Source organism: Nicotiana tabacum, chromosome 3, assembly GCF_000715075.1.
Source record: "Nicotiana tabacum cultivar K326 chromosome 3, ASM71507v2, whole genome shotgun sequence".
Taxonomy (NCBI): Eukaryota; Viridiplantae; Streptophyta; class Magnoliopsida; order Solanales; family Solanaceae; genus Nicotiana; species Nicotiana tabacum.
Genome location: NC_134082.1, coordinates 82,033,285 through 82,044,524, shown reverse-complemented (window position 1 = coordinate 82,044,524; position 11,240 = coordinate 82,033,285). Strand labels below are relative to the sequence as shown.

The following is an 11,240-nucleotide window of genomic DNA, read 5'->3' as shown; positions in this document are numbered from 1 at the left end:
AAGCCAAGCCAAATCAAGCCAAATCAAGCCAAGCCAAACCAAACCAAGCCAAGCCAAATCAAGCTAAACTAAGCCAAATGGGTAAAAAAAAAGTTGGGATGGGTGAGTAGGTTGGGTAATTAGTTTTAATTGGGTAGGTATATATTGTAACTAGTTTGCAAATGGGTAGAGAAAGGTAATTGTTTTAAGCTCAATGGGTATTTTGCATAAATTTTTTTGTGTTCCCAACATCTAACAATGAGTTTGTCAAGTATTTAACGAAAACCAAAAGTATTTATTTGTACAAAATTAAACGATCAAAATTGCTCAAGATATAATTTCAAGGACTATTTTAGACCTATCTAAAAACACAAACAATCATTTTTGTAATTTTCTCGTAATGGGGTCATAGAGTAGTGGGATGTTTTAGTTATTTGGGCTAACTTTGGGGGAAGATAAAAACAATTTCACAAGTATACTAACTCGCTCCGAAAATACCTTTACTTTTGCTCCGTCTTCCTGAGCTAAAACCCTAAAACCTTTGCAGAAGTGCGATACCTTGTTCAGTCGATATGTCGGGACGAGGAGAAGAGAGCGATTCCGATGCTCCCGAAGAACTCACTACCTTACAGGTTCGTTTTATTGTGTTTTTTTCTGATCAAATTACTGTTTTTTTTTGGGCGATATCAGATGTAGTGGTAGTTGAGCTAATTGGTTTTGATTGCAGGGAATTGAAAAAGATGAGGAGATTAGAAAAGTTGAACGAGAAAATAAGGCTAGGTATGCTCTCTTCTTAATTTGATTTTTCCCTACCAAGGTTAGTGGAATTGTTGGCGAACCGTTATAACTTCAATTTTCAGATAGAAAATCTTCTTGACTGCTGAATTTATTGGCCATTAGTCACTGGAGCTGAATTTAGCTATATTATCGACCAATATGGTGAGGAGAAAGTTGAATCCTTTCCAAGTTGTTGAGGAAGCTGTTTCCTACTCCCTCCGTTCCAATTTATGTGAACATGTTTGACTGGTCGCAAAGTTTAAGAAAAAACGAAAGACTTTTAGAATTTATGATCCTAAACAAGTCAAAAAGGGGCCCAAAGTATTTGTGTGGTTATAAAAGCTTCTATTAAGGGTAGAATTGTAAGTTTAAGTTAAATTGTTACTCCCTCTGTTTCATATTAGATGAGTTAGTTTGACTCGGCACAAGAGTTAAAGAAAAAAAAAAGACTTTTGAAACTTGTGGTCTTAAAAGCTTAAGGGGTAAAAAATTTGTGGGGCCATGATATTTGTTTGGCTATAAAAGTTTCTCATTTAGGGGTCGTTTGGTAAGGTGTATAAGAATAGTGCGGAATAAAGTGTATTAGTAATGCAGAGATTAGTAATGCATGGGTTAGTAATGCAGATATTATTTCTTATCTACTGTTTGGTATAGTGTATTAAAATTATAATGCATTGCATTATTTTTTAAAAACATAGTTGTTTACAAAAATGTCCTCCATATTCTTTAGCTTTAAGGGACTTTAAGGACAATTATGTCTATAACCATACTAATGCATGCATTAATAGTCTTGGTATTACTAATGTCATGGTTTTCTATGTATTACTTATACATAGGATAATACCAAGTATGATGTATAACTAATACTTGTATTAATTATACACAGGTAAAAAAATGTACCAAACAATGTATTAGTAATGCATAGAGCTAATGCTTGCATTATTTTTTCTAATACCTCCTACCAAACGACCCCCAAGGCTAAACGGGTAAAATGAAAGAGTTTAAAGTTGAATTATTTCCAAATTTAGAAATGTGTCATTTGTTTAGGAACAGACTAAAAAAGATAGTATCTCATCTATTATGAAACGGAGGGAGTACCAAATTTAGAAAGGGGTCATTCTTTTTGGAACGGACCAAAAAGGAAATAGGTTCACATAAACTGGAACAAAGGGAGTACCTCTTAAGGCTTGAATTAGAGAAACTTGCATTTCTGTTGAAAAGTGTTGTAGCAAGAAGAAAAGGAGAAAGTTTAAGTTTTTGGTAAATTGAGAAGTAAACAAGTATTATATCCCTGCGTTGCTCAAGGCTAGATATTCAGTTGTTTTTTTGGGTCTAGAAATGTGTTGTATTTCCCTACTGTTTTTGCTTTGATGGTTTTGGAGATTGTAAGGTAGTATTATGGCCCCCGGACTTCGGTCCAGTAGTAAGGGCACAACGCATGACATGTGAGTTAGGTGCACGTTCGAGGTTCAAACTCCGTCGTAGATAAAAGCATGCACGTCTGCGGTTCGAACTCTGCCGTGGACAAAAGCATAGTAATTGTTGTTTAAGTGGACATGGATAGAAGGGCGGGCCTATTATCGATCGAGTTTCAAACCATGAGCCGCTCGCCTTGGGGATTTCTAGGTTCTCAAAAAAATAATAAGATTTAAAGTCTGTATTAGTTTCAAGGAAATATGAAAGTTCTTCTATTTGCCATTCCTTGCATATCTATAGTGTCAATGGCATCATACTTGCGCTTATGGTCCTTTGAGACGGATATTATAACATTAGGGATGACCCATTATTTAAGCCCTGAAAACTAGTAATTTGCTTGTAATTTTTCTTCATATGGTGGATGTTTGTGGGAAATTCCACGTGTTCAATTTGATATTCTTGCCTTGGAATTATAGCCTTTAATTGCAAAACATGATCAACTTATGGTCTTTGCATCTTTTGTTATGAAATGACTGCTCTGTTGTAGAGTTGTTCGAGAAGGTAAGGAACGTCGTAGACAATGGGCTCAAAAGTTAACTCCACGACATACTCGAAATGATGAAAGCATTGAAGACATAAAAGAACCTGAGAATGCCCAGGAGTCAAAGGACAATGGAGGAATGCTACCTGATGAGATTGTGAAAATCCTTGTAGCTCGTGAGAAGTAAGTTGCATTTCTTTGAGTATCCTTAGCTTCTATATTCTTCACATACTTCTCAGTTCTTGAAAAAGGGTATTCACTCGTTGTGCAGGAAAGTTTTCTCGTCAGACTCAGAGGAAGAACATGAGAAGAAGCCCACCTCTAAAAAGAAAAGATCCAAGAGCTCTGGGTGAGGATCATGCACTTCTCTCTTCTGCTTTAATAGATATAATTTTGATACCCCACTTTTAGTTACTCACTGTATTCTTGTGGCTTGTTCAGATCTGGACCAGTTATTTTGAAGGATCTACCACCTCCTCCGTGCTTAGAAAACTCACTGGAATTCTTAAAGAAACGCAAGATGCAGGTATCAAGGTCATCAGCTGTTTTGAACAATTCCAGTCAAGCATTACGGCTTCTATCCACATCTGGCTTGCTACGTAGCAAATGATGGCCGATGATTCTGAAAATTGTAAGCTCAGGCTTACGCGAATGTTGTATCGCTTGCTGTAATGAGAAATATGCTCTGCTAAAGGTGTTAAACGGAAAACGCCTTCCAGACATCTGATGGGGTAAACCATAAAGAAAGAAATCAAACGATGTAACAATTTTTGATGGTATATTGCAACTTTGTTTTTCCCAAATTATGGATGGGACTGTTCAACTGTCAAACTGCAACACTTCCATGCCAATCAAGTTTTGAATCATTAAGTAGTTAAGCAAGATTATGAATTGCTTAAACAAGAAAAAATGCTGTTTTGTCTAAGAAGCGTTGTCAGGTTAGAAACTACAGTTGGATGAAGTGATCCAGTGATCTTGTTGTATGCGTGGTTGTACTACAAGTGATATCAACCACCAATGGTAATTGCATCCTTATACTTGGTATACAAAGCTGTTATATAAGCTTTCTAAGGTTTTATAATTAAATCTAACTTTCAATTATTCTCAGCTGTACAGTGGTACTAGAATGATATAGTTAAAATGACATTCCTCTGAAGCGTGGTTCTCAAGTGTGTGATAAAGTCGAGTAGCCAGAGGCCCAGACAGCTGAGAAAAGTGTTTTAAATTATATTTGTGTTCAATTATGTCATCACCTCTAGTTCAATGTACAGTATCAAAGCAAGTATAGGTCTTGTTTCTAGTCTTATGCTATGCTACGCCATGAAAGCCAATATGCTTGGCCTCGCTTGTACAGAGCGTGTAAGACATTATTTCATAAAATAAAAAATTGTATCATGGTTCTAGGTGAGACGGTACACAATTTAAGATCTTGCAAATGTGTGTGTGTGTGTGTGGGGGGGGGGGGGTTCCGTAATTACTTACTGGGCTGAAACTCTCAGTCTAATCATTATGGTGATGTGATAAATTCACATTCTGGGGCTCAGATAAAGAAGGTTCTGCTATGTGGTTGTCACAAAACCATGCTTTTGAATGATTCCCTTGCAAGGATGATGAGTAATTGCAAGTTGCGAGTATAGAGAATGCCAGCCAAGCAAGATAGTTGGGATATATAGACAGTTTTCCTGGGATTACTGGGACTGTCCCTAGTAGCACACGTTTGGTTAATCTAGTTTTGTTCAGAGTGGTTTTTGATTCAGAATCACCCCTAATCGTTTCTTCTTTCTATTCCTTTGTGACCTCTAATACTTGGTTATCTTGGTTCATGGAGCGGGTCCAAATTCATAAATCCATTAGAAGGCACACCCTTTTCAAAATGTTCTTGTTGTCCCTGACTCTTGTTTCCGTTAAAGATTACCAGCCAAGCATAATAATGATCTCTTCTCGGGAAAAAAGTACAGTAGATACTAGACTATCTGCTCTCTCACCCAGAGCTACTACTATTAAACAAGATTGATACAGGGTTAAAAGTCTATTCGTCGGAATGAGTCTCTTTTATTATTAACAAAACACCAAAATTTGTATTTGCCAAAAAGAAGGATAGATGTAATAGTGTAGACGGCTAAAATATCTTCATCTTATCAAACAATTGCTAAACCCTTCAGCACACATTCAGAGAAAATGGATGAATGAGGAAACAAAAATTTATGGATAACAAGTTTAACCTTAACCACTTAATATACAACATGGAGAAAGCCACTCAAAATTTGTACAACACTTGCTTCCTCCCTCCAACAAAAAAAAAAAGAAAAACTCATCTCTCCCTACCTGCAGAGAGGAAAATGAAAACCAGTGCGGGCAGGTCTTGTACAAGGCAACTCTTTTCACTTGAGGGATGCCAAAAAATTTGATTATATACAAGCACAAGGGAATCATAGATAGCTTTGCTCTTTTGCAAATAAACCATAGCCCCAAGAAGACAACATTGCTTACCATCCATAGCAAGGTTGCTCCTGCGTGCTGAAAAGAATATTCTTACATGCCCACCCCAAAGACAACATTTGCTCATACAACTGGCTCATATTTTCTTCTGTTAATCTCTTACCATCTTCAACCAGGTTAAACCATTGCTCAAGAACTGCAGTGGAACTACCGCAAGCTTCTATATCCTTGCGTACATAACTTGCCTGTCAATCACCATAATTACTTATTATTATTGAAGTACCAAAATTGGTGAATGACCATTATAAAAATCTTAAAAATAAGAAACAATTATTGCTAGACATGTTTCGAAGTAAAAGTAATGGTTTGCCAGCACTCCCTAGTTCATTTGCAAAAGGAAAATCATCCTTCCACATTACTACCTGAAATATTAATTACTATGAGAGTATGAAATGGATATAATAATGTCTTACATGCAAAATGCCCCTGATCACATCTGTAGTGCCGACCCCTTCCCGCAGCGAAAGTAGGACACCATACTGTAATAGCAAAGCAAGAAGAACTGCTTAAGAAACACATTCAGAAGAGCAACAGCTTGCTGCCCCTGATTACTTTTCTTTTTTGCCTTTGGCTATACATACCTCCTGATTCCTTTTCGATTCACTAGTCAATCTCTCTGGGCTCAAGAAATAAAAGTCTTCATTAATCAAAGATTCCATCATATTCTTAGATAGCTCTGCTGTGCAAGGTGTAGGATTTACGTAACCGATTCTGATAGACCATGGCTCTCTGCCTGATTAAAGCTGATTAATAAGCTTTATCTAATAATGAAGTAGCACCAAGTGAAGCAATAATGCCTTATTACGGAAACATGCAAGTTAGCAATTACCTCTGCTCCAAGATAAGCCAATACCCTCCTGTTTACTCACCTCTGCAGGTGATGGGACAAATCCTTGTTGAATCCATGTGCTTATAATAATCTCAAGCCTATCCTGGAATTAATGTAAAAGGAGTGATCAGAATCAACATGTGTAGGATGATTAATATTCACACAAGAAAGACTGTTAAGCAGGCCACGACATATCACATACATCTTCTCCTTAGAGCGAACATAACAAGTCTTGTCACTTTTAATTGTTGATTCTCACTCAAATCTACTTCCTATAAGAAAGACAGTATAATTCAATTTGATAATTGATCCTTTCTGCATAGAGAATGAAGGTCAACCTTAGTTAATGTCTGCAGATGCACATGCTTTAGTCCTTGATATATACCAAAAAGATCAACCACTGAGAAGATTGGGTACACCACAAATGGTAGACCTGCTTGCAAACTTTTACATCATCGAGAAGTCAGGAATCTACATCACAAGGATTAGTACAGAAAAAGACACAAACATATAATAACTGATTCTTTGATTATAGGACCTTATATATAGGAAGGAAATAGTAGAAGATATAATCTAAGTTGCCCCGACATGGCAGTTTAGGTGTCGCACCCGTGTCGACACAACACTAGTATGGATGTGGGTATGGGATCCATACCGGATATGGTCAAATAATTTTGGGTACTTTGACCACGACGAACGAAAAAATTCGAGACTATATACAATCTGATTCCCGAAATCAGAACAAAAAATAGAGTGAATTTAAAGAAAATAGCATGTCTTATCTATGAAATCGATCCTTTACTTATACGTAAGTATTCCACAGAATTTTTCATAATTTAGAGATATTTTTATATTTTGTATTTTTGAATTACTTTTAGCCAGATCCCCACACCCATATCCGTACTAGGATCCGTATCCCTGAATCTTAGAATTTACATCTCGAAGGATCCGACTTCTAGATCCGCACCCGTGTCTGAGCAACTTAGGATATAACCACACACTCACTTCTCATATCACAGTGTAAAAAAGAAATGATAAGAGCAATGCGTATAGACTGTTCCACTTCAACCACAACAAGATAGGCTAAACGGAATGGTCCATGAAGGCAAATGGAAAGAATCTCTAAATAATTTGAAATATACAGAAAAAGAAGCTGGCGATAGTTCAGAATTTCAAGTTGGAAAAAAGAACCTTGGATTATTAGCAAATAGTATATTCAGGGCTGCAGCAAGTGCAAGACCAAGATTATCGAAGCACACTGTTTGAATCTGAAACATAAACCAACAGTCAGATTGGAATAGCGAAATTAATAGGAATATTAATCATAACACTACAGATCCAGCAATGGCGCGATGAATTATATACATAACCTGTTCTTTTGCAGAAACCTCACCAAGATTATCGGCAATTGCAAAGCTTCTATGAACGGCAGTCTGTTAACATGTAGACAATAAATTCTTGATCAGGAAAAATCCAGCTCAAACCTCAATGGTACTGATAAATCAAGAACTTAATTGTGCTTATTCAGATCACAAAAATTAACATGTGATTTGGCTATTTAAGAAAACTAAACTTATTCAACATATTCGTTCCCCCATTAACTGGCAAAAACAAGCAGTTAATAGCGGAAAATGTCATGTTGAGAAATTCATTGCATAAATTCTCTTCTAGATGTTATAAATATGCTAAAAATGCTTAACAGAAGACAAATTGCTTCTCTCAGATCTCCATGAACAATGAATGTGAATTGGTCATTTGCGGAAGCGATTGGCTACAGTACTCAACTTCAACTAGTTACATTTACCTCAAGTTCAATTTCAGAGACCAATTCAACTTAAGTAGCATCAGCCTTAAAATGCCAGAGTTGACGTGGGATTTTACAGTAGAAATTCAAAGCCTCTTAAGTGCATAGATTTATTAGCCTATTATTTTGAAATATGTCAAATGCACTTTACATCTTAATCTTACCAATTTATATAACAAAAATTTGAAGAAATCAATTCATATGTCAAGTTGCAGTTGAATTGCTAGAACCACAAGGGAACTTTTTCTTTGATAACCAGAACCCACAAGGAGAACTTAAACATGGTAAACTGCTGGCTGGCAAGAGAAGTGAAATGGTATTGCTTATGGTCAAATAACTAGCTCACATCTACCAAGTATCATAACAAGGAGCTAAACCTGGAGAATTTGAGATAACTGATCAGATAAAAGTGCTATACTTCACATGCATATAAATATGAACATATGTTTTGAAGCTGAGACTTACACCAGTTGCTAGGTAACACGCAAGGCTTATTTGCTTGGCGATGTTGGCAATTGATGCAAGCATCAAAAAGTATTGTGGGAATACAGGAGTCAACAATTCAACTCCAATGCTCAAACTGAAGAGAACAGATGTATAGAACCTTACTCTCTGCAGCCAACACCAAAAAAACAAAGTAAGAAACATGCCAGATGAAACTTAGATAGCCTCTTGAGTAAATGAGGCCACTCGTGCCCATGTATTGAAAGATGGGAAAGAAATATGAAGTGAGATGATTGATTGAAAGGTTGATGTCTCAAGTGAGATGGCCTAGCCGATCAGGCCGTGATCATACACCATGCCACACATATGGTGGTAACTGTACTAGAAATGATAACACAAATTGTGGATATGGCTGATGTCTCAAATGAGATGACCTAGCCGATCGGGTCGAGATCGGACTTCGTGTAAGAACACGGTGGTATTGTGGATTGTGGCATATCGGTACTAAATCTTGCTTAAATATAAGCATCATTTCCCAAAAGATAGAAATGAATTCTAATTATCAAGAACAGTAAAATAAGCTTTATAAGATGAGTTGCACAAAGTATTCCCTGTTAGAAAAGCTATACCTTAAGATTGGTATCAAACGAAGATGCTAGGCTAGCAGTGTAGATGCACCTGCTCAACCGTCCAAGACCATCCTTCAGGACCCAATTTAGTGCAGCAGCTGATGGAAGTGAACTGGAGTTCCCTATTCCAATTGCCCGCAACATAGCCTGTATATCGTTGTTCACAAAATACAACCGATTAGACAAGCCATTGTCAAGGCAGTTATTTGAGTGATCCGCACCTTAGATGTTAATTCACTTAAAGCTATTGATTGTGCAGGTACACATATATCAAGTGAACTAGTGTACAATTCTACCAGTGAACTATTAAAATACTACTTCCCTCATAAAGATCATAATGACTAATTCCAGCAGAGTCACTTGACCTTATCACTAAGCTCCGATGGAAGATTTGAACTTTTTACCATATACCAATAAACAAGTTTTACAAGTTTATAGCTGAGATAAGAATATGCAATATCAAAATCTTAACTTTTTACCATATACGAGTAATTTACAAGTTTAATAGTCGAAATATGAAGATTCAACATCAAAATTCAAACTTTATTACCTACACAAATAATATTACAAGTCTGATAGCAAAATACAAAGATACAATACAAAAATTGAAACTTTTCACCGCATACAACAATTTACAAGTTCAATATCTGAAATATGAAAGATCGAATACCAAATTTGAACTCATATACCAAAAGTTTAGTAGCTAAATAGCTTAAATATGAAAATTCAATATCGAATCTAACTTCTTTACGTATCTAGTAGTTTACAACTTTAATAGGAAATCTGAATATTCACTATCAAAATTCGAACCTTTTGCGTTATACCAACAATTACAAGTTCAATCACGGAAACAAACGTGTACCAATGACTTACAAGTTTAATAGCTGAAATATGAACACCCAAAACCATACATATGAACTTTTTTCACTGTATAACAATAATTTACAAGTCTAATAGCTGAAATATGAACAATCAAAAAAAAGAATTTGGACTTTCCACTGTATAACAATAATTTACAACTTTAATAGCTGAAACTTAAAAAAAATATGAACCTGGGTGGCAAAAATTTGGAGAGCAGAACTGGAAACACGATGAACAAACTTCCACTTCACGTATTCAAGGTAATTACTACTAACTTTCCTTGGAAGAAAAAAATTCCTTACAGCCAAAATACAAATTCTGACTAACTTTTGAACTGTATCTTCAAAATTACAGCAGAAATCAGATAGAGTAAAAGCATTCCCATCAACAGGGACCAGTTTTAAGTCATTCCCATCCCAGATATACCTATAAAAATTGTCTGACTTTCGAACCAAAACACGAAGACAATACGGGACAGTGGGTGTTTTTTGCTTATTAATCAACTTTTCTTCTCCAAAAGTTAATGAATTTTCCAGATATTTTGTAACACCTGGTGGGGTTATGGAGGTTTTGGGGTTATTGGGTATGTCTGTTTTGGAGTTGGGGATGTGGGGTTTGTCTGGAATCCATGAAAAAGAACGGATATTTTTACTTAGCCTTTGTTCTTGAAAGTTTATGGAGGATTTGAGGTTATTGGGTATGGCTATTTTAGGTGTGGGGATGTGGGGATTCCATGAGAAACAAGAACGAGCTCTACTCGATGGATATAAGTTGGATTGCATGAAATTTTAGTTGAATTCTCAAGAGAATGGCTCTTGAAATTTCAATGGTTTGTGTTTATATGAGATATAACGGCCAGGGTTCACTAAACAATTTAGATGATTTCGGTTCCTGTTTTTCCCAAAAACTAGAGGGACAATATTGTCTTCAGGCAGTACTTGTCTTTGACTACAATTAGTGGGCGTTTGGACCTAAGAATTGTAAAATTTTGAAACAAAAAGTGAATTTTTTTTCAAGTGAAAATATTATTTGAAATTAGAGTTTGTGTTTGGAAATGAATATAATTTTGGATTGTTTTTAAAATTTATGAGTAATGTGAGTGAAAATTTTGAAAAATAACTTTTGGAATTTTTCAAATTATCGAAAAATTCCAAAATTCATCTTCGAGTGAAAATTGAAAATTTTATAACCAAATATGAATTTCGAAAAAAGTGATTTTTTTTAAAGAAAAAGGTAAAAAAATTCTTATGTCCAAACGGGCTCTTAGACTTTCATCTACTACGATTCCCTCCATCTCCTAAGGGGTCGTTTGGTTGGAATACAACTTATGCCGGTATAAGTTATGTTGGGATAAATTATGTTGAGATTAGTTATTAGTTGTGCTGGGATTGTTGTTTATTCACTGTTTGGTATGTTGTATTAAGAATGACAATTGCATAATTTCTAAGAAGAAGGTATAAG

The 11,240-nt window shown here is 35.8% G+C and overlaps 2 protein-coding genes across 2 annotated transcripts; one reads left to right on the top strand and one right to left on the bottom strand.

Annotated features, from left to right (window-relative positions):
* The first annotated feature begins 452 nt into the window (after positions 1–452).
* Positions 453–3,516, top strand: LOC107819215 (uncharacterized). The gene is made up of 5 exons (XM_016645301.2): positions 453–611; positions 707–759; positions 2,720–2,896; positions 2,985–3,062; positions 3,155–3,516. Exons 1-5 carry the CDS (start codon positions 552–554, stop codon positions 3,321–3,323), a joined length of 537 nt encoding a protein of 178 aa, XP_016500787.1. The 5' UTR covers positions 453–551; the 3' UTR covers positions 3,324–3,516.
* Positions 3,517–4,914: 1,398 nt separating this feature from the next.
* On the bottom strand, positions 4,915–10,672 carry LOC107819214 (protein root UVB sensitive 4). Its single transcript, XM_016645300.2, has 10 exons — positions 9,971–10,672; positions 8,919–9,065; positions 8,311–8,457; positions 7,412–7,474; positions 7,233–7,309; positions 6,380–6,485; positions 6,042–6,144; positions 5,794–5,945; positions 5,626–5,691; positions 4,915–5,397 (listed from the first exon to the last, which is right to left on the bottom strand). The coding sequence occupies exons 1-10, from the start codon at positions 10,559–10,561 to the stop codon at positions 5,200–5,202; spliced, it is 1,650 nt and encodes a 549-aa protein (XP_016500786.1). The 5' UTR covers positions 10,562–10,672; the 3' UTR covers positions 4,915–5,199.
* Between the last annotated feature and the right edge of the window lie 568 nt (positions 10,673–11,240).

Bases quoted from the DNA above. Each gene is read 5' to 3' on its own strand.
- LOC107819215 (XM_016645301.2), top strand. From the start codon at position 552: ATGTCGGGACGAGGAGAAGAGAGCGATTCCGATGCTCCCGAAGAACTC. The intron at 612-706 runs GTTCGTTTTATT...TTTTGATTGCAG, and splicing joins AAGAACTCACTACCTTACAG to GGAATTGAAAAAGATGAGGA. The intron at 2,897-2,984 runs GTAAGTTGCATT...CTCGTTGTGCAG, and splicing joins ATCCTTGTAGCTCGTGAGAA to GAAAGTTTTCTCGTCAGACT.
- LOC107819214 (XM_016645300.2), bottom strand. From the start codon at position 10,561: ATGCAATCCAACTTATATCCATCGAGTAGAGCTCGTTCTTGTTTCTCA. The intron at 7,475-8,310 runs GTAAGTCTCAGC...ACATGTTAACAG, and splicing joins CGTGTTACCTAGCAACTGGT to ACTGCCGTTCATAGAAGCTT. The intron at 5,692-5,793 runs GTATGTATAGCC...TTGCTATTACAG, and splicing joins AATCGAAAAGGAATCAGGAG to TATGGTGTCCTACTTTCGCT.